This window comes from Canis lupus, chromosome 13, assembly GCF_048164855.1.
Source record: "Canis lupus baileyi chromosome 13, mCanLup2.hap1, whole genome shotgun sequence".
Classification (NCBI taxonomy): Eukaryota; Metazoa; Chordata; class Mammalia; order Carnivora; family Canidae; genus Canis; species Canis lupus.
This window is the reverse complement of record NC_132850.1, coordinates 17973018-17994207: the sequence shown is the minus strand read 5'-3', so window position 1 is coordinate 17994207 and position 21190 is coordinate 17973018. Positions and strand designations below refer to the sequence as shown.

General features: G+C 58.9%; 2 protein-coding genes across 11 annotated transcripts in view; one reads left to right on the top strand and one right to left on the bottom strand.

Annotated features, from left to right (window-relative positions):
* Positions 1-20336, top strand: part of SZT2 (SZT2 subunit of KICSTOR complex) — a 55918-nt gene extending 35582 nt beyond the window's left edge. Inside the window, exons 43-73 of one of the 7 annotated variants that reach the window (XR_012005591.1) lie at positions 759-911; positions 993-1095; positions 1189-1294; positions 1388-1499; positions 2124-2242; positions 2352-2516; positions 2795-2879; positions 3025-3189; positions 3282-3449; positions 3833-3978; positions 4364-4530; positions 4654-4751; positions 4836-4968; positions 5073-5203; positions 5307-5407; positions 5480-5656; positions 5831-6098; positions 6190-6269; positions 6356-6481; positions 6602-6801; positions 8696-8786; positions 8948-9028; positions 9110-9184; positions 11593-11806; positions 12211-12364; positions 12518-12640; positions 12750-13155; positions 13282-13398; positions 14727-14795; positions 14929-15590; positions 19856-20336. Coding sequence is in view for 3 of the 7 variants with exons in the window: in XM_072772594.1 (XP_072628695.1) it covers positions 759-911; positions 993-1095; positions 1189-1294; positions 1388-1499; positions 2124-2242; positions 2352-2516; positions 2795-2879; positions 3025-3189; positions 3282-3449; positions 3833-3978; positions 4364-4530; positions 4654-4751; positions 4836-4968; positions 5073-5203; positions 5307-5407; positions 5480-5656; positions 5831-6098; positions 6190-6269; positions 6356-6481; positions 6602-6801; positions 8696-8786; positions 8948-9028; positions 9110-9184; positions 11593-11806; positions 12211-12364; positions 12518-12640; positions 12750-13155; positions 13282-13398; positions 14727-14795; positions 14929-15072 (4277 nt within the window). In the remaining 4 variants the exon portion in view is untranslated. Of the gene's footprint in view, positions 1-758; positions 912-992; positions 1096-1188; positions 1295-1387; positions 1500-2123; positions 2243-2351; positions 2517-2794; positions 2880-3024; positions 3190-3281; positions 3450-3832; positions 3979-4363; positions 4531-4653; positions 4752-4835; positions 4969-5072; positions 5204-5306; positions 5408-5479; positions 5657-5830; positions 6099-6189; positions 6270-6355; positions 6482-6601; positions 6802-8695; positions 8787-8947; positions 9029-9109; positions 9185-10859; positions 10983-11314; positions 11807-12210; positions 12365-12517; positions 12641-12749; positions 13156-13281; positions 13399-14726; positions 14796-14928; positions 15768-19855 lie in introns of those variants that run through there. The other 6 variants (XR_012005593.1, XM_072772595.1, XM_072772594.1 and 3 more) reach the window with 6 other exon arrangements.
* Positions 15760-18373, bottom strand: HYI (hydroxypyruvate isomerase (putative)). 4 transcript variants are annotated; one of them, XM_072772610.1, is made up of 8 exons: positions 18127-18371; positions 17936-18047; positions 16820-17000; positions 16588-16666; positions 16447-16496; positions 16282-16351; positions 16025-16159; positions 15760-15913 (listed from the first exon to the last, which is right to left on the bottom strand). In XM_072772610.1, exons 1-8 carry the CDS (start codon positions 18323-18325, stop codon positions 15840-15842), a joined length of 900 nt encoding a protein of 299 aa, XP_072628711.1. In that variant the 5' UTR covers positions 18326-18371; the 3' UTR covers positions 15760-15839. The 4 variants fall into 4 exon arrangements, with proteins under 4 accessions (XP_072628711.1, XP_072628708.1, XP_072628707.1 ...); XM_072772607.1 differs by having other exon boundaries at positions 16282-16333; positions 16820-16934; XM_072772606.1 differs by having other exon boundaries at positions 16820-16934; positions 18127-18367.
* Positions 20337-21190: the final 854 nt, after the last annotated feature.

Sequence of the window (21190 nt, the reverse complement as noted above, 5' to 3'; positions counted from 1 at the left end):
TGTGCTAGGACAGCCACACACCTTTGCTTCAAATGCCTTCTGACAGCATGCGATGGGAGACTGGTCGAAGCCCTGAGACAGCCCTTCCTCATTAGAGTCTGTCCACGTGTTTTTGCTGGACAACCAGCATTCTGTTCCAAACTGCAGCCCCCTGTGTGCTCTAAACACTGCTCACATCCAGCAGTGGCTTCTCTGGGAAACCAGGTGGCCCCCTCTGCCATCAGGAGGCTCATCAACCTGGCAACCTGGCAACCTGGAAAGGGTCAGACAGGGTGCTGGACTGTGTCCCTGAGCTCTTGCTTTCTGCCCTACTGCCCTGTAGGTTCTTTGGGGTAGCTGTCCTCCGGTGCACAGTGTTTTCCCTGACTCTGCGGGTGTGTATCAGCACTCCTATCAGTTCTAACTCCTATTCTCCTATCCTATTGCTACTCCCTGTGAGTACACAGCTGGGGGTTTATGTTATGTATTATGACACAGGCAACGTCTCGACGTTATCTTAAGGATTTTCTCATGTCTTACCTGCCACTTCTTCTTAGCTCCTTCTCCACATCTCCCTGAGAGCCTTCGTACTGTGACCTGGCTTCCTAAGAGCACGGTCCTGCCGCCTTACCCAGAATGGCCATTCCTCCCCTGCAGAGTAACAGACAGGGCCAAGGAGTCCTGAGGAGTGAGGACAAGTAGACCAGTTTCATAAGTGAGAAGTAGCGAGAGCAGAAGGCTGTGTCCCGCTTCTGACCCCCTGTCTCCCTTCTCCCCAGATTACGCTGCTGATGAGAGCTGTGCACCCCGAGGGTACCTAGCAGCCACAATGCAGTTTGTCCCTGGCCATTTCTCCTGTGACGTTGTGTGGGGAACCGTGATTCGCGTCCATTCACGCCTGAAAATGGGTCCCAGCATGGGAGTCTCTCGGGGTGTGTGACGGGCAAGAGAGGGCAGGTAGAGTGGGAGGGAATCTGGAGAAAGGGGCGTCCTGAGCCCGTGTCCCTCCACAGCCATCCAGGCCCTGCGCTCCGTGCTCAATGCCTTCTCTGTGGTGAACCGGAAGAACATGTTTGTCTATCAGGAACGAGCTACGAAGGCTGTGTACTACCTGCGGTATGTGGGTGGGCCCTGGGAAGAGGGGGTAAAGCAGGGGTCAAGGATAGGGGCAGAGGACGTATGTCCAAAGACTGTGCCACTCTCTCCCAGGCTCCTGGAGACGTCATGCAGCGAGCGATCATGGGAGGGTGACGCGCTGCCCCCCTCCCTGGCTCTGTCACGAAGCCAGGAGCCCATCTACTCTGAGGAAACATCGGCACGTATCACCCCCTCCCCACCCCCCAAGGCCTCTGTGCTCCCCTCATACTTGGCCCCCTGGAGCCGGGCCCTGACCCATGTTTCTCTGCAGGGTCCTCGTTCTCCCCTGGACATGGCTTCTAGCCGCAGTTCAGATGCTGCTCGTCCTGTGGGCCAAGTGGACAGGCATATCCAGCTGCTGGTGCACGGCGTAGGACAGGCAGGTAAGCGCCACGAGGAGGGGGCAGGGGAGTAACCAGAGGAGGTTCCAGAATCCTCCTGAGACTTCTGGCACCTGCCCGCTCTAGCTCATGCTGTGCTCCCGGTTTCCCTCAAGCAGGAACCAGGCAGAATAGACCCCCGTGATGTTTAGAGGGTAGGCACTGCAGCTCATTGAAATGCAGCTTGGAGAGAGGACCCATTAAAGCCAACACTAGCTGTCTAGCCTGGCTGACTGGGAGGATGGTGGCTCCAGTGGGTGGAAACCGAGGGCAGGTTTGGGGTGAAGGTGCTGGGTTCAGATTGGGAGATGGTGAGCACGAGGGACCCAGTCGGCAACTGGATGTTGCAACTCATACTTATGGCTGACTTAATGTGTACTTGGCCTTGGGCTCAGACCATTACGTATGAGGTAGACGTTGGTATTATTCCCATCATATGGATGAGGACACTGAGGCTTTGACAGGTGACACTCCACTGTCCACAGTTACATAGTGAACTAGAACTTGGCAGAGCTAGAACATGGTGCCAGCCGCCTGCAGTGTGTGGGGGACTGTTCAGGTGTGGGGGTCAAGGGCTGGTCTGGGGGTTGCTGGATCCTCTGCCAGTGACTCTGTGGCTGCGTCAAGGTCCTGAGATTACAGATGAGCTAGTACGGGTCCTGCGTCGGCGCCTGGACGAGGCTACACTGGACGTCATCACTGTCATGCTTGTTCGGAACTGCAAGCTGACACCCGCTGATGTGGAGGTCAGCTCTCTCCCAACCTCAGCCTCCCTCCAAGGCTCGGGTGCGGGGACAGTGTCTGCTTCACCCTCTCCATATAGCTCTGACCCCCCTTCCTTCACACTCCCTACAGTTCATCCAGCCCCCCGGAAGCCTCCCCTCAGAAGTGCTGCACCTGGCCCTCCCTGTCGCCTGCAGGCCCTGGCTTCCTGCCCTGGCCTGGTACCTGCGCCAGAACCTGCTCATCTTCCTGCACTCTCCCAAGTACACGGACAGCAACAGCCGGAACCACTTCCAGGTGAGGTTTCAATCCCTCTCACACTGCGTGCCCCGATGCCCCCACACCCCCCTCACTGTGTGACCGTTCTCTGCGGGTGCCACAGGTGGTGTCCCCCTGCCTAAGGACCTGTATACACACACCCATGCCTCCCCCCACCTCCTACACCTTTATTGCCTGCCTGCATCTTCCTGTGCTCCTAGGAATACCTGTCTGCCGTGCCCCACAGTGGACACCATCCCCTGATGGTTTCTGTCTACCCACTGGGGCTTAGTGCTCTGTGGTGCTTCTCTCCCCAGCACCCGCTCCCACCGCAAGGTGGCCTCCCTGACTTGGACATCTACTTGTATAACAAGCCTGGTGGGCAGGGCACCGGTGGCAAAGGTACGCTGCAGGGCGCCAGCCTGGGCCCCTGCCGACTGTGGGAGAGCCTTTTCCTGCCTTATGGCCAACAGGGCCTTTCCCAGCCTTGCAGCTCAGGGCCATCTAGAAGTCTCAGACCTGGGTCTTCCTGTGGATTTCTACCCAGGGGTCGCCTGCATCACTCTAGCCTTCGTGGATGAAGGGGGCAGCCCCATCTCACTGGCATCATGGCCCCCTTCCTCTCCGGGGCCCCATGACCCACTGCAGGAGGAGGAATTTGAGCAACTGACCCAGGTCACTCGCTGCCCATTCGTGTCGGACAGTTCTTCAGGTGGGGCAGCTTGGTCAATGGAGGGGGTATTCAGTTAACACTCTGGGTGGGAACCAGAGGCACCCTCATGTTACACCCATTCTTTGTTCCAGCTCAGAATGGGGCCCCATGGCTCCGACTGGATGTGTGGGAGAAGGGCAACATCAGTATTGTGCAGCTGGAGGAGAAGCTCCGAGGAGCAGCCCGCCAAGCCCTGGCTGATGCCATCATGGAGCTGCGGCTGCTGCCAGCCTCACTGTGCACAGAGGACACATCTCCAGGTACATGGGATCCGGAGAACATCCCAGGCCCAGGGCAAGACAGCGTCTCTGGTGAGGTTGCCAAGGATGGGGGTTCGGGAAGGCATTGCAAAGGCTCTCTCCAAAGTACACACTCACAGTTATCCTTTTATTCTCCACGTCAGCAAGGCCACATGCCAGCAGAAGTACATACATGCAGCTGGTCACCCACTTCAAGAGAGAGATTCCTCCTCAGGAAGCTCCTTCATACGTACATGGTAGCTGTCAGTTGTGTACGCTGCCATTCACTGATAGGCGGGATAAGGAGCAAAGTGGCAAGTCACTCTCACCTGTCTCGGGGCTAGGCTGTCTGACACACGGACTGATGGTTAGTGACGGGAGTCTGTAATGTCTGATGTCCACAGGAAGTCTCAGGAGCGGGTCGTTGGAAACCAAGAGCCCTGCGGGCCGAGCTAGCACCTTTCCTCCTGGGCCTGGCCCTAGCCCTGGCCCTGGCGAGCCTGTGACTCCCCCCAGCAAAGCTGGCCGGCGTAGCTTCTGGGATATGCTGGTAACAAGGGGATGGGAAGAGGTGGTGGACTTGGTGTCTACCTTCTTGCCTGCCTCCTAGCTCCCCTCCATTCCCCTGCAGACTGCCCCAGATGGCCTGTCCCTTGGGGGGTTGCCGAGTGTGGCAGGTTCTCTCGGATGAAGAGAGCCCAGCTTAGCAAAAGCCTTCACTTCCCTTTCTCTCGTGGGGCCCTCACAGCCACCCACAGGAGAAGTAGGGCTCTTACCAGTGCAGGTGCTGGGGCTCGGAAAAGCCAAGTGGCCTGCCCAAGGCTGCGGCCGGCACCTCTGAGCCCCTAGGCTCTCCTTACCATTCCACAATGCCCCCATCCTCCACGCCATCACCCTTCCCAACAGCACTTCCTCATTCACTGCCTTGCCCCTAGAGTAAAACAGAATGTGGGGACTTGGGTTCTCCCAAAACAACTGATGACATTGTCCTGGACCGGCCAGAAGACACCCGGGGCCGGAGGCGTCACAAAACAGAAAGTGTTCGGACTCCAGGTGGAACTGAGCGGGCACCAGGCCCAGATTCTGGAGCCCAGAGACAAAGGTGTGTTGTGTGGTGGTGCGTCAGGGTGGAGGAGGATGTGAAGTCACAGCTGGGTTTGGGGTTTGTGTGAACACACACGTGTCACATGTGGAGGCGAGGGTCTTACACCTGCTGTGTCTTCAGACGCCGGACCACACAGCTAGAAGAGGGTGAGGTGGGGACCTTGCAGCCGGTGTTTGCTCGTGTGACTCAGCGCTGGATGGAGTTCATGGTTCAGATTGGTGAGGGCCCCCTCCCACGCACTCACCCTCGTGGCCTGGTCCCCGTGCTATGGCCCCAGCCTGACTTCTCTGCCCTGGCTCCAGGTTGTGCCTCAGTGTCAAGGAGCTCCACCCACATGGTGTCCCGATTCCTCCTCCCATCTGTCCTCTCTGAATTTACTACTCTGGTCACCTCAATGGCCGGAGACACCAGCGTCCGCATCTTTGAGCAGCATTTGTGAGTTTGGGGGTCTCGTGGAGCCTGAGCTAGGACAGGCAGGGGCTAGGCCTGGGCAGTGGTGGCCAGGGAATGGGGCCACACATAGATGGTCTGCTTTCTAGGAGTTCAGAACCAGAGATCTTCAGTCCTTGCTCCCTTGGACAACTGGGCCCGACTCCACGCCCAGCAGCCGAGCGGCATCTGCTCCTTCTGGGCAGGAACTTCTTGCAGTGGAGGAGACCGACCCAGCAGGGTGAGGGCATGGCCTAGAGGGGGTGAGTTTCGAGTCCTGCAGAGGCAGGGTGGGCTCAAGGGGCTCTGCCTCCAGACCCCTATCGAGCTGCTCTCCCCTGTAGCTGCCAAAGCCGTGCAGCGCTTTGAGCCAGGGGGTGACGGGAGCTCCGGACGAAGCGCTCCCCGGCAGAGGTTCTTGCTGCTGGAGGTCGTGGACAAGAAGGTAGACATGGGGCCAGGGGCTGGGCAGGCGAGGTGGTTCAGTGACCTCGCTGACCCCGACCCCGACTCCCAGCTGCAGCTGCTGACCTACAACTGGGCTCCGGACCTGGGAGCAGCCCTAGGCCGAGCGCTCGTCCGCCTCGTACAGTGGCAGAACTCGCGCGCCCACCTCACCTTCTGCCTCCTCAGCCAGAAGCTCGGGCTCTTCCATCATTACGGCCAGTTGGACTTCCCGGTGCGGGATGAAAAGGTGCCCGTGCCTCGGGCACCCCCCTCTAGTTCTGGTTCTGCAGGGATCAGTTCCGGGAAGTGCCAGTATGGCAGTAGGGGAGAGGGGACGGGCTGCAGGCAGAGGAGTCGGGGGAGGTGAGAGAGGCTCTGGAGGCAACGGCCATGAACCCATCGTGGCACTCTGTCTGCTCAGGAGCCAAACCCATTCCTCCTGCCAACCATGGAAGCGGAGACCCTCATCCGGAGTGCAAGCCCACCGCTGAGCCGCGAGCAGGGCCGGCTGAGTGCGTCCTCTCGGGGTGGGGGCCCCCTTCCCCTGGACACGTTCCCCTTCGATGAGGCCTTGAGGGATATCACAGCTGCCCGCCCCAGCTCCTCACTCGGTCCTGTGCCCAGACCCCCTGATCCTGTCACCTACCACGGCCAGCAGTTCCTGGAGATCAAGATGGCAGAGCGCAGGGGTGAGGTCCTGGGCCGGGCAGGGGCATCTATGGAGTGTGAGAGGGAGGGGGACAGTTCCTGGGGGCCATGACTAATGCCTGCAACCCCCAGAGCTGGAGCGCCAGATGAAGATGGAGAACCTGTTTGTGACCTGGCAGCAGCGTTCCGCCCCAGCCAGCATGCCTATCAGTGTGAGTGGCCCAAGCCCGTGTCCTGCGTGAGCACCCGTGACCCTTTCCTGGCTACCCTCCCAGTCCTCACCGCCTCATCTCCCCAGGCCACGGAGCTGGAGACCCTAAAGCAGTCATCCCGCCTGGTGCATTACTGCGCAACGGCCCTGCTCTTCGACCCAGCTGCCTGGCTGCATGGGCCCCCAGAGACCTCCGGACCCCTGGACGGCCAGGTGAGGCTCCAGATTCCTGGGTTTCTCCCGTGGGACCTCCCTTTACCTCGTGCCTTCCATTTCTCCACCCTGTGATGTGGGTGCCAGCGGCTGGAGCCTTCCTGATCTCCACCCCCACAGCGGCGCCATCGCCCCGAGGCAGGGGCTGGGAGCCGGGAGGCCCCCGCAAGCTGCGAATCCTCAGATGCGCCTCCACCAGGTGCCCGTGAGGAACCTTGGCTGAAGGAGCTGAGCCTGGCTTTCCTGCAGCAGTACGTGCAGTATCTGCAGAGCATGGGCTTTGTGCTGGTGCCACTGCGGCCTCCCTCACCTGCCCGCAGGTGAGCCCCCTCCATCCCCCCCCAACCCCCGGTCCTTCACTGCAGATGAGGCCCCACACACCCTCTTTCCTTTGCCTTGGGCCACATTTAAACAACGTGGACCTCGTGCCTGTCCATCTCACCAGGCCGAACGCATACACGAGGGTCTGGAGAACCTTCTTGTGGGTTCAGGCACACCCTCTGAATCTCAGAGGATGACCTACACATTTGTACGCACAGCCGTTACATCCTCACAGGCTCAGGCCCATGGATGTCTTGTATGCCGACGTGCTGGCGTGCATTCATGCACTAGAAACTGCCAGGCCTCTGGATCTGGGGCTTAGTGATGCCTGGCCCAGTCGCCGCACGGGCCTCTCTGGGTATTTCACATGGCTCGTGGCCCAGAAAGCCCTGTCCTCACTGAGTTGTCTCTCTCACCAGCGACCCCTGTGGCCTACCTGTATCACCATCCTCCCGCCCGTTCTTGGGCAGTAGTGACAGGTCTGAGTCTAGGGAAGTAAGTAGCTTCTCTGTCACCACTTTTCAGGTTCCTGGAGCACAGTGACACATCCACAACCACCTTTCCTGTCCTGTGTCAAATCTCACCCGTTTCTGTGGCCCCTGCTTTGTGCTCCTCACAACCTCTGGGCCTCCAGATTCTGTTCTCAGCCCCTTCCCAGTGGCTGTGGGAACGTACCTGTTCATGTTGCACACAGTTAACCTTTGTGTGTAAGTTGTACTTCCTTACTCAGGACACCATTTGGCCCAGAAAGTCAATTCCAACTCCTTAATGTTTTCTGAAACCAGCTCTCCAGCTCCCAGGCCTGCTCCTCTGGGACCCCACCCCTCTCATTCTGGGCAACAGGACCTGAGCAGGAGTTCTGCTTGCTGCCTTGACAGGTCTCCCTAAAGCAGCATCTCTGAGAGACTTTAGTTTCCATACTTTCCATTCAGTTTGAAGCTCTTCCCAAAACTCTGGGTTCCTTTTTAAAACCAAAGATTCTGGGGGCACCTGGGTGGCTCAGTTTGTTCGGTGTCCAACTCTTGATCTCAGCTCAGGTCTTGATCTCATGAGTTCAAGCCCCACGTGGGGCTCCATGCTGGTTGCGGAGCCTACTTTAAAAAGTAAAATAAAGCAATTTTACAAAAAAAACACTGGGATGAAAAACATATTTCTAGAACCAAATTTTTAGTCAAGCCTTCCTTTCTCACCATTCGTGAAGCATCACCAGTCATTGCTTAAGTCTTGTTCCAATTTCTTTGAGGACTTAACATTTCTTTTCCCCTGAGGCTTTGACACACCCCACCCCAGCCTGCCAGCGAGAGCTCTGGCGGTTTAGAGCTCTGGGGTAATGAGCACCTCCTATTGGCCCTTGCTGTTTTCCTTGCTCATGGTTCCTTCCCTGCTTCTCTTCTCCATCTGCCTGAGTTGAGTAGGCCCATGGGACCCTGACACTGCCATTCCTCAGTCAAAAGAGAACCTCTTTTCCTGCTCAGAGAAAAGTAGGTAACAAGGGCATTGAGCATGTCCTTGAATTTTTTCTTCTGAAATCTTAGACATGCATCAGCCTCTTCTTTCTCCCATCCCACAGCCCCCAGTATGGGGACATCTCCATCCCATCACCATGTCTCCCCGTAGTCTCAGCAGCCTCTTATGCCCTAACCTGCAGGGAGAAGGGCCTGCTTTCCACCTCTCCACGGAGCACTCAGGAGAGAGCCCCGCTGCCTAGACTCTATACCTAGACTCTAGTCCCAGCCACTTACCTAACACAGTACCCCAAGCAGGTCCTTCCCTTCTCTGGCCCCATTTCCACTTCTGCAAGACGCCTTGCCAATGAAATCAATTGTGGGTCTGCTGGCTGTACCGCCTCGCCCGCTGGGCTGCTTCATCCTCTTCCCTCTTCTTTTTCTGCAGCACCAGCCGGCTGAGAGCCATGGCTATCCTTGGAACGGAGGGTCGTGGCTCCTTTTCCTGTCCTAAAACCAAGAGTGATGGGAGCCCCAAGGTAGTGTATCATTGCGTACCTTCCCTGATAGTGCAATCAATGATGCCCCAGACCCAAGTGTCTCTGAGCCAGAATCATCGACCCAAGGACTCCCCTACTGGTTCGAGGCTGGTGAACCCCCAAACTTTGCCCCTGAACCCTTATCTTTATCCTTTCTTTAGAGCACTGGCTCTCCGGTCACCACCTACCACCTGCAGCGGGCACTACCCGGGGGCATCATCCTCATGGAGCTGGCTTTTCAGGTGAGCATGAGGAACAGTGAGTGGGGAGAGGTAGGTCCACCGGTCTGTTGCCCTCCTGACCTCATCTTCACCTCTCTCCAGGGCTGTTACTTCTGTGTCAAACAGTTTGCCCTAGAATGTTCCCGAATCCCCATGGGACAAGCTGTCAACTCTCAGGTATGTGGTGGGGACAGAGAAAATAAGGGGATCTCAGGCATAGGGCTTCCCCAGTGTGCTGTGGCCAGAAAGAGGAAAGCACGGGTGGTCTGGGCTGGGGTGATTTGTTGCTATGGGCTGGATAGGTCAGTGGTCATTCTGGTGCCATGACTAGTCATCTACCCATCAGCCTCACTCTCTCAGTGGGCCAGAGCTGTATTCAACCTCAGCACTGGAGGCTGGTCTGGTCCTTTGGTCATTATGGCACTGACAGGAGCCCGGTAGCGTGATCAATCCATACCCATAGCTGGTCAGTGAGGACTTTTGAACATGGTAGGTAATCTGTGCTGCAGGAAGTCCTGGTCTTAGAGCTGAAGACAGCCAGGCTTTGTCAGCATCGCCACAAACACTTAGAATGAGGACCAGAGTCGCCAGCCACCCAGCGCACCCCTGACACTTAGTGGTTATTTACGTCCCTGTCTGTCGGCCTCAGGGCAGGGCCTCTGTACTCACAAGAGCCCAGCACCCAGGAGTGCTCAGAATGAGTCAGGACTGAGTGAGGTCAGGAACGTAAAGCCCTTGGTACTTGAGTTCCTTCAGCTCCATCAGTCACCAGGCAGGTCATGTGGGGGCCTGTGCCTTCTTTTTGCCTCTCACTTAGCTCTTGAAATGAGGGTCTGACTGGGCCTGGTCTGCCTGGGCCTCCTCATATCTGGAGAGCTCACATCCAACCCGTGGATGGTTGTCTTTGACTTGAGTATGGATACCTAGTCCAGTCCTCACGGGATAAGGTGACCCAGAAAGGCATGGTGACTCTACGTGCAGGAACCTACCTGGGCCAGAGTGCTCCGAAGGGAGCTCTGGACGGGCAGGTATGCTTTCACACTTTACTCTTGTGCTGGCGGGAAGGACCCACTGTGAGACTCTCGAGCCTCTTGAAGTCCTTGTGGTTTCCTGCCCCTGATTTCCATCCAGCTTGGCTCTCTCTGACCCTACTTGGATTTCTAAATTCGGTACCATTGCTATTGTTATTAAGCACAGAGTGTGTATACTCAGCGGAGAGGAGAGTTTTCCTCCTGCTGTACACATAAGGAGACCAACGTGCACAGAGGTAAAGTGCGTGCTCTGGGCACATGCCCGTCGGTGGCGGGACTGGGGCTGTGGGCCAGGAACCCTCAGGTGACACGTCTTCATGCATCTTCCCTGACAGTGAAGTCAGCCATGTCTCTGAGCCTGAATTAGCCCTCCCCCCAACCCCCCACTGGCCCCGGTCTTCCTCTCTTCCTCTTCCCCTCCTCCGTGAGCATCCCGAGCCCCTTGCCCAGGCACCGCTCTAGCACTTCTAATAATCATAATCCGTGGGCAGTTCAGCTTATCCCGTGTTCTCTAGTTTATGAAGACCTCTGCTTTATCTGTGTGTGGTTGAGGGAGGTGAAGCCGAGATGTGACTCAGCCAGGACCACACAGCTACCCTGACCCCTGGGCTGTCCCATCTCCCAGAGCCAGCTCTGTCCTTTCCTCGGAACTCATGTGCACCATGCTTCCGAGGGCACAGGCGTGTAGATTCTGCTAGCCCAGCAGCACAGATCCAGCTGCTAACACGTTCTCAGTGACGGTGACGTCCACCAGGAGAAGCACCAGCTCCATCTCTGTCTTCCTTTCTTCCTCCGTCTGTGGTTCATGCATTCATTCACAGATCAGTTAGAGGAGGCCCACCCTGGCCTCGCCTTGGCAGGACGTCCCAGAAGACGCTTTACAACCACGTAGGAGCTAGATTTGGGGAACAGAGAGCAACATTCCAGGCAGAGAGAACAAGCAGGTACAAAAATGTGAAGAGAACAGACGATGTACTGGGAAGAGCAGGTAGTTCGGTGGGAAGGTCAGGCTGGAGAGATGAGAGGAGCCAGGAAAGACTTCCTACTAGTACATCACCTGCCTGGCCACCTTTGTAAAACCACAGTGCCTCACTAGGTTTCCCATACCACCGTCTTCTAACATGCTACGTACTCATCTCTGCGGCCTGGCATTGGTTGTCTTACTGCCCACCGCTAGGATGTAAGCTCTCAAGGGCAGGGTTTGCTCACTTCCCAGTGTATCCCCAGCGCCTCGAACAGTACCTGGTGGGCACTAAATGAGTATTTTTTGCATCAGTGAATCTGGGCCAGACTGCAGCGGAATCTGGGATCCAGTGAAAAGGCCCTTCTATCAAAATAGTCATCGTTGCAACGTAAACCAAATCATAGTACTGGGTGAAGAAGGGAATATACCGAGGAGGGCTTCCTGTAGAAGTCATCCCAGCAGAGGGGCTCCCCTGGGCCCACAGCAACAGAGGCAATCTTGAATTTCGCTTCCCATGGAAGGGAGAGTGGGGGGAGTGTGCTGGGCAGCCTGCCACCTCCTGACCCGGTCCCCTGCTGCCCACTCCCCAGCTGTCCATGCTGTTCACTGAGGAATGCGACAAGGTGCGCGACCTGATGCACGTGCACTCGTTCAGCTATGACTTCCACCTGCGCCTCGTGCACCAGCACGTGCTGGGCGCCCACCTGGTGCTGCGGCACGGCTACCACCTGACCACCTTCCTGCGGCACTTCCTGGCCCACCACCCCGACGGGCCCCACTTTGGCCGCAATCACATTTATCAAGGTTGGTGCCCAAGGGCAAGCTGGTGAACCAGAAATGGGACAGACCCCAAGGGATCTCCAAACCAGGGCCAATGGGACCACTTCCTAGGCCAGACCCTGCCCCTCCTGTCCCATACTGTTACTCACCTCATGTCACTTGAACCGTGTCCCCTTGTCTCTGGGTTGTCTTCCGCTTACGTTCTTCATACTGTTTCATATCAAAGTTTAGATCATTTGCCATGTGTACCCTGTCCTCTATCTGTCCTGAGCCACATTGGGCCCATCCTGATGTCCTCCAGGACCTAGGAGCCCCCAGAAAAGTAGAGCCAATCCACCTGTTGGAGCCTTAGGGGCTTCTGTCCCCCATCCCAGCAATTATTAGTCTGTCTGTCCTAGCCTCAGCATTTCCGACAACTTGCCCCTCAGGAACACTGGAGCTTTCCACACCACTCATTGCTGCCCACCAGCTGTACAACTACGTAGCTGACCATGCCAGCTCCTACCACATGAAGCCATTGCGGATGGCCCGGCCAGGAGGCCCAGAACATAATGAATATGCCCTGGTATCAGCGTGGCACAGGTGAAGCGGCAGGGGAGCATCAGCACCTGCTCGGGTGGAGCCCAGGTCAAGGCTGTCCGGGCAGTAGGGAGACTGGCATTTTCGGGAGCCAGAGGGCTGGGGTTGCCCTCACTAGAACCTCAGGGTTGGCATCTCCCCATCCCCACTGTGCAGCTCTGGCTCCTACCTGGACTCTGAGGGACTTCGTCACCAGGATGACTTTGATGTGTCTCTGCTGGTGTGTCATTGTGCCGTGCCCTTTGAAGAGCAAGGAGAAGCCGAGCGGCATGTCCTGCGGTCAGCAGATCCCCCACCTTCAATGCGCTCGTTGCCCAGCGTCCCCTGTGCCCTTGTTCTGTGTGTCCCCTGCCCTGGTCAGCACATTCCCACCCTCTCCCTGCCCCAGGCTGCAGTTCTTCGTGGTGCTCACCAGCCAACGGGAACTCTTCCCCAGACTCACGGCTGACGTGCGACGGTTCCGGAAGCCACCCACACTGCCCCCTGAGCCAGAAGCTCCTGGGAGCTCAGCTGCTAGTCCTGGGGAGGCCTCCGGGCTTGGCCTGCCCTCTGGACCGGCTCCGCTGTTCCCCCCACTGGCTGCAGAGGTGGGCGTGGCACGGGCACGGCTGGCCCAGCTGGTCCGGCTGGCCGGTGGGCACTGCCGGCGGGACACCCTCTGGAAGCGCCTCTTCTTGCTGGAGCCTCCGGGGCCTGACCGGCTACGGCTAGGGGGGCGCCTGGCCCTGGCTGAGCTGGAGGAGCTCCTGGAGGCAGTCCATGCCAAATCCATTGGGGACATTGACCCCCAGCTGGTAAGCAGCTGTGGGTTCTAGAAGGGGCTGGTTTGGATTCTAGGGATCCTAGCAGCAGCCGGGGTAGAGGGTGTGGAGGTCTCAGGTGGCTCTGGGACAGCAGATCCAGCCCCTGACTTCCCCTAGGACTGCTTCCTGTCTATGACGGTCTCCTGGTACCAGAGCCTGATCAAGGTTCTCCTAAGCCGCTTTCCTCAGAGCTGTCGCCATTTCCAGAGCCCAGACTTGGGAACTCAATACCTGGTAAGTCTCTGAGCCACCTCTCAAAGGGTAGACAACAGGTGTCCCCCAAAAGGAACCCCAGCCCCTCTAAACAAGGACTGCTTTGGCGGGAGGCCTAAATAGAACAGGATCCAGGTACTCCTCTTCACGCACTGAGCACTGACCCTCGACACAAGATCTGTGAGAACGACCTAGACCTCTGACCTTAAAAACTCAGACACAAGCCTTTGGCTAGAGATCCTGAGGGCCAAGCTCTGGGAAGCTCATCAGTGGTTGGTCTTAGGGCCCAGAAGCCCCTAGGCTTTGGGGCTTTAGAGCTTTGTTACCCCAGGTGTGGTGTTTATACCAGCAGCAACGGCAAGCACTTGGGAGCTTGCCAAGATGCAGATTCTCAGGCCCCAGCCCCAATCTGCTGCCTCAGCACGTGCCTTCTAGCCCATTCCCCAGGTGCACATGAGAGGCTGAGATCACTGCCTGAGCCAGGTGGAGAGGGAGGGGCTCCAGTGGCCAGGGCCTGGGGATTAAGAGACTCGAAGAGGTGGACCTGATGAGAACAGTGGTTGTGGGGAGATGTTCGGAAGACGACTTCAAAAAAAGTAGGAGCTGGTCCGTGGGGTGGGGTCCCGCGACACCTGCTCGTGAGTAGGCTAGTTTCAGGGTGCAAAGGGGCATCCTGGGACGCTGAGGTGAGCTGGTGAGGCTGCGGCTGTGCAGGGCAGTGGGAGCAGATGGGGTGCTCCTGTGGGTGGTGGGCGTGCTGAAGCAGGGGCGGCTTTGAGAGAAGGGTGACAAGTTGAATCGGAGGCCCATGGGGCCCTCCTGGGACCACATTCTAGAAGGTATATGCACGCTGGGGACCTGGGCCCAGGAGAGAGAGACCTGGGTAGCATCTACAAGAACAGGTGGTCACTGAAGCCTGGGAGCAGAAAGAATCACCTGGAAGAGATCACAGAGCCAAGCAAAGGGACAGTCGCAGGGGGTCAGAGACAAGACCCCCGACAGGAGGCAAGGGGTTGTGCCAAGGGTAGAGAGCTCTCTGTCACTGATGGGCTTTGGCGTGCCAGCTTTGTGCAGGGCCTCTCGGTGGACCAGCTGTGAAGCCTTCCAGTCAGGCGCCTCCCCCTCCCTCTGCTGAGGCTGGTCGGGCTGACGGGGAGCCAGCCAGGATGTGGACTGAGGTTCAGTTTAGAGGCAGGGGCCCAGGCCAGTGGCTTGCAGACGGGCTCAGGTGTGGCTATGGAAGCAGGCCTTCCTCACACTGGTCGCGCTTCCAGCATGGCCTCAAGGAAGGAAGGTGGAGGCTGCCTCAGGTGACCTCACTCCCCATGTCACTTTGTGTTTCACTGCAGGTTGTATTGAATCAGAAGTTCACGGACTGTTTCGTGCTGGTGTTTCTGGATTCCCACTTGGGAAAGACGGTGAGGACAGCAGGGAAGGGCTTTCTGTCTGCCTCGTGGGAGGCTCCTCCAGAACCTGCTGAGGCTGGGAGCCCTGCTCCCTGTGCCTACCCTCCCTCCTCTCACCACCGCACCCTTGCCATGTTCCCCACAGTCTCTGACAGTGGTTTTCCGAGAGCCCTTCCCGGTACAGCCCCAGGACAGCGAGAGCCCTCCGGCCCAGCTGGTCTCCACCTACCACCACCTCGAGTCCGTCATCAACACAGCTTGCTTCACCCTCTGGACCCGCCTCCTCTGAGGGCCAGACCAGTGAATGTCCGTTCCTCAAGCCATGGGGGTCTGTAAGATGGCCCACTTGAAGCAGGACTGACCAGCCCTTCCAGGCCCGGACACTAAAGGACAGACAGCCAAAGCTTTGTGACTAGATCTCCGGGGTCTGCAGCCCCAGCCCCTCAGTGGGAGCTGCCCTCCTGAGCACTTGCCACTGCTGGCCGGCCTGGGGCTCCAGAGGGTCAGGTCAGCTCCCTGAGGTACCCATCTCCCCTCAGGCCCCTGGACCCTTCCAGAAAGGGACTCCACCTTCCTGCTCACCTGGTGAAGTCCCAGGAGTTCACACCAGGTGGCGAGCACTCACCCCTGAGAGCCCCTCTGCCTGAATGCTGCCTCCAAGTCTTGGATTGCTGTCAGCCCCTCCGCCCCCATTGTGAGCCCCCTGGTCTTCATTTCCCACTGGAACATCATTGCGGGATGCTGCTGTTGCGATACGACACCTTGGTTCCAACCCCAGCGCTGCCTCTGAAGCCCCTGTGACCACAGGCAAGTCCCTTTGCTCTCGGACCTCTGGTTTCTGGTGTGTAAATGAGGAGGTGGGCTCAAACCCCCCCACGTGCACTGCAGCACTGGTGCCAGAGACTGGGGTACCTGAGCCGGAGCCTGCAGGGTTAGACACTGCGCCCCCGCCCACCCAATAACACACGCGTGGAGAGACGTTCAGCAGCAGCTCTTTAATTCTAGAGATTGAGGATGCTGGGTGCACTGTCCTACAAGTGCGCGTGGGGCAGGACCTCACTGGCCAGCCTGTGGGCGGCCCCGCCTCTCCCAGTAGGAACGAAGCCAGTTCAAGCCCTCTGCGGTGTCTCCTGAGGAGAGGGGGAGGCGGTGGCATTCACCCCAGGAGAAGAGCAGTAGAGCAGCTGTCCCTCCAGAGCTCCCTCCCCAGGGCCAGGCCCGGAGCCCCAGCACCCCCTCACCTAGAGGCCGGTACTCGCAGCCCACAAAGCCCTTGTAGCCTTCGTCCTCCAGCAGTTGGAATAGATAGGGGAAGTTCAGCTCTCCAGGGCTGTCAGGCTCCCCTCGGCCCGGGACCTGTGCCACCTGCACGTGCCCTGGAGACAGACAGATGTGGCAGGTGTGGGACCCAGGCTCCAGCTGAGGCCCGATGGACACATTTTGGGGGGAGGACAGGAGTAGCACAGCAGACCAGAAGGAGATCAGAGACCCCTCTCACCCACGAGGGGCAGGAACTCCCGGATGTTTCCTGTCAGGTTCCCATCCATGATCTGCCAGTGGAACAAGTCCTGGGTAGAGAATACTGGATCACACCCTGCGGCCCGTCCTCCCCAGACATGGAGCACACGGGCCTCCTGAGCAGCACTCCCTTTGTTCCACTTACCATCTGCAGCTGGAGGTTGGGTCTTCCGACCTTCTGTAAGATGGCTGCCGCTGGGAGAGAGCCCGGGGAGGGGGCCGTGAGCCCCAGGGGGAACCCAAGAATCAAAGGGGCCTGGAGGGGGCACGGGGCTGCAAGTCCTACCCTGCTGGGGCATGTCCAGGAAGTACTGGGGGTCTGTGATGCGGGTGTTGATGGGCTCCAGCAGTCCCACGAGGTTCTCCTAGCACCACGGTGGACCAGTGAGCAGAGCTCCGCTGTCAGCCAGCCACTGAAGCGCCTCACCATTCCCTCTGAGCTGGGCCAGCGCCCCCCTCCCTCTGCACACACAGGCGTTCACATGCATATGTGTGTGGCTCTATGGCCTTGGCCTCACCTGAGCCAAAACCCCAGCAGCGTGCCTCAGGTTCTCCAGAAACACGGTCTCCATTTCACTCCTGACTGCTGCTCGGTCAGCCCCCTGGGGTACTCGGCCAGCCATCAGGTGAATCCTGGGGGAAGATGGCACTGGAGGGGGCTGGGGAGTCCATCCTGAAAACAGGGCCCTTGCTCCTTGGCTCCCTGGGTGCGCCCCTTCCAGCTGTGCTCCCACCTCTACCCGCCCGCACCCCAATAGCTGGTCACCTGGCCGCCATGCTCAGTGGCCTGACTGATCCTCCTGTGTCAGCCTGAGGCCAAACCCTTTTCCAGACACCTTTGAGGGTCACACCATCCTCCTGCGTCAGAGACCCCTCACTGTCCTCTCCACCTCTCCTTCCCAGTCGCCCTCTCCTTGGGCTATAAACGTGTGTCGGCCTCACTTGCTAACAAGTACTTTGACCCGTTCCCTTAAATATTCCGAGCTGCCTGTCTCCACCTCCGGCATCTGTTCCTTCCGTCCTTCCCATCTGCTTTCTGCCCCCACCACTCACCAGTGAGGACCCCCGTTGCCAGTTCCAGCTCAGCCCATTTCAGCGGGATTTGACATTTATTTGATCAGCCCCGCGCCTCCTCCTGCCATCACCTCCTCCCTCCTGGCCACACCCAAGTCCAAAGGCAATGTCTGAGCCTCGGGAACTCTGCTGAGCACGCGCGCCGGTCTCTGGCCACTGCATCCTTGCCCCAGTGCCCCTCACCTGTTCATTCCTTTGAGACCCAGTTTAACATCACTACCTGTATCCGGCTCTGCTCCCCGACAGGTGTCTGCTGGCTCCCACAGCTACCATAAACTGACCCTTACTCAAGTGGACCACTCGGTGGTTGGCTTTGCTCTCTCCCTGGCAGGCCAGCTCCGGGCATGGGGTCCCAGCGTGAAAGAGGAGCAAATTGAGGACACGGGCCAATAAGACACAAAAGGCGATTTACAAAGGCTCGGGGCTAGAGGAGTGAAGGGCCCGGGCACTGACTCCGGACCCTCTGCAACCTGGGTGCTCTCTCCCAGACCCCAACCGCGGGGCAGGGTGTTGGAGGAGGCCGGGCGAGAGGGGGAGGAGGAGGGAGGACGGGAGGGTACCTGGGGCAGCCCAGGGCCCGGGCGTACAGCACTGCCTGCTCCAGCCCCTCGCGGAAGGCCGCCTGCCTCCCCGGGACGGCCCCCAGCCCCATCTCCCCTTTCTCTCGGTCCCCTGCGGAGAGAGAACGGGCCTCAGCCCCGGCCCGCCGCCCCGGCCTCACCACCGCCCCCGCCCCAGCCCCGCGGCGCACCGGGGGGCGTGTTGATGAGCACCAGCCGCAGCCCCGCTTCCCGCGCGGCGCGAGCCACTGCCTCGGGCGGCTCCGCGTACGGCCAGGCCACCTCGGCCGCCTCGAAGCCCGAGCTGCCGGCCGCCCGCAGCCGCGCGGGGAGCCCGGGGAGCTCGGGGAACAGCCACGACACGTTGGCCGAGAAACGGAGCGGAGCCATGGCCGGCGGGGGCCCTGCAGCAGGGCAGAGTCCGGGCCGCTCGGGGAGCGGAAGTAGGCGGGGCGGGCGGGGAGCGCGGATCCCCGGAGGGGAGGGTGCAGCGGGGCGGGCGGGGAGCGCAGATCCCGGGAGGGGAGGGTGCAGCGGGGCGGGCGGGGAGCGCCGATCCCCGGAGGGGAGGGTGCAGCGGGGCGGGCGGGGAGCGCGGATCCCGGGAGGGGAGGGTGCAGCGGGGCGGGCGGGGAGCGCCGATCCCCGGAGGGGAGGGTGCAGCGGGGCGGGCGGGGAGCGCGGATCCCGGGAGGGGAGGGTGCAGCGGGGCGGGCGGGGAGCGCGGATCCCCGGAGGGGAGGGTGCAGCGGGGCGGGCGGGGAGCGCAGATCCCGGGAGGGGAGGGTGCAGCGGGGCGGGCGGGGAGCGCGGATCCCGGGAGGGGAGGGTGCAGCGGGGCGGGCGGGGAGCGCGGATCCCGGGAGGGGAGGGTGCAGCGGGGCGGGCGGGGAGCGCGGATCCCCGGAGGGGAGGGTGCAGCGGGGCGGGCGGGGAGCGCGGATCCCGGGAGGGGAGGGTGCAGCGGGGCGGGCGGGGAGCGCGGAGCCGCCCGAGAGAGGGCGCTGCGGACCGGGCGGGGGCGGGGAGCGCGGATCCCGGGAGGGGAGGGTGCAGCGGGGCGGGCGGGGAGCGCCGATCCCCGGAGGGGAGGGTGCAGCGGGGCGGGCGGGGAGCGCGGATCCCGGGAGGGGAGGGTGCAGCGGGGCGGGCGGGGAGCGCGGATCCCGGAGAGGGCGCTGCGGACCGGGCGGGGAGCGCGGATCCCGGGCGGAGGCAGGCTGGACAGGGTTGCGCGGATCCCGGGGAAAAGTGCATCTGGGGAGCCCGACCCGAGGTAGGGCGCCAAAAGCCAGACTTTTTTGGTTAGAAAAGTGTGGGGTGAAGACTGCGGCTGGTCCAGAAAAGTGACATTCTTCGAGGCTGAAGCAGGGGAAACGCGGGGAGAGGCGCCGCCCCCGCCCGCTCCGACCGCGGGAGGGCAGACGTGGCCCCGGGCCCCCTGGGCGGAGAGCCGGGAGGGAAGGGCCCGCGCCAGCTGACCAGCCCCTAGAGACCCAGTTGAGGAACGTGAGCTTTAACACTTAGTATTTCCCCCTCACTGTAAAAATAGTATCAGTTCGTGTTGCGACGTTTGAAAGCTAAGAGACGAAATCAAGAACATTTAACTCACTACAGTCATCGCACCACTAACCGTTAGCTTTCCCTTACAGATTAAAAAATAAACATAAGCAGGTCTGTTTTCTTAGAATTCTTATCACACTGTACATGCAGCTGTATGGTTTGCTCTTTCATGTGATGCTCTCTTGTGGGCATTTCCCCGTGTTCTTCAGTACCCTTCAAAGTCCCATACCCAGGCAGCCTAGGATTTATCCTACTGCTCACCGTTGGTGGTCTCTAGGGCTTTTCAAAATTCGTGTGTGCGCGCTGTGAAAACACTTTAATGCACCTCTTGGCTTCACCTCTGAATTTTTTCCCTAGGTTCCTTGGAGATGTCCAGTACGGCATTTGCCAGCCCAAGTCCTTTATGCGGAAAACTGCCCCCCATCCCTCTCTGCGCCCAGCGGCTAGGAGCGGGCTGTTCCCTCTTCCCCCAGCTGATTGGGCCGCAGGAGGACATCTGATCCTAGGGCAGCCCACCCATTACTTTGCCTCGTTTGGAAAGATGATCTGGCCAATCAGATTCTCGTTCTCACAGTTCAACCAAGGAAGTGCTGAGAAAGTCAACTAAGAGGTGGTCTTGCCGGATGGCTGTGGCTGTGGGAGCGAAGTAAGCCGGAGTCGGATGGTAGAGGAAGGCTGGCGCAGACCCGGGGGTAACCAGGTACTAGGGGTAAGGGTGGCACGTGGAGAAACCTCTGTGAAACCCACAGCTGCCTGGGTCTGCACTTCCCAGGCTGGGATGTCTAGACCTTCCTGGATTTCTGTGTCTGTAGCCTCTTAATAATGTTTCTTGAGAGAATTGGAGTGAGTGTATTTCATCCTCGGTAACCCGAATGACTGGGCCGGTTCCTAAGGCCGAAATTACATAACAAATAGGAACACATTTAAGGTCTTGATGCTCTGCAAAATTGCTTTTCAAAAATCCACCAACACGTGAGTGGAAGTCACGTTGGTCTGTTTTCTGCGCTAGCTTTGACAGAAGGAAGCTCCAAGTGCAACGTTAGGAGCACCCAATCTCCATTGTCTGTTCTGTAACTGCTTGGCCCTCTCCCCCAAGGCAGGCTCCCTCAGACCCCTGGGGTCCCCCCCTCCCCCCGCCCCGCACCATTGTTCATCGGAGTGGTTAGCACATTCCATTTCTTCAGCTCTAAGAACAGACTGCCACCAGCTATTACCGATCACCTGACTTCTCGCCCATTTGTAGCTCGTGTTATACTTGGAACTTTGACTTGTCCTGAAACGTGTTACTTGGGTACAGTCCAGTCAGGACCTGACCTCAGTAAGTTTAACATTTTAATCGATCCCAACTTCAGCATGTTTATAGTCCAATGTTGACCATGCAGAATAACACCTAAGGAAAGTAATTCCTCTTTATCACCTCACTGTAAATCTCTGAGAGTGTAAATTCTACTTAAGACTTTAAAAGCACCACTACGTGCTAGGGCCCACCCCTTTGTGTGTATACCCTTTAGGACAGCAGAGATGATGTGTACACATAAATTAGAGGTGCATGACTCATCCCCCCCTAATTCTCTTCAACACCTTCACATAATATATCAAAATAAATCCCAAAGGAATACAATGCCCACGAAAATTATTTCTTTTTTTTTTTCAAGATTTTAAGTGAACTCTTTACCCACTGTGGGGCTCAGA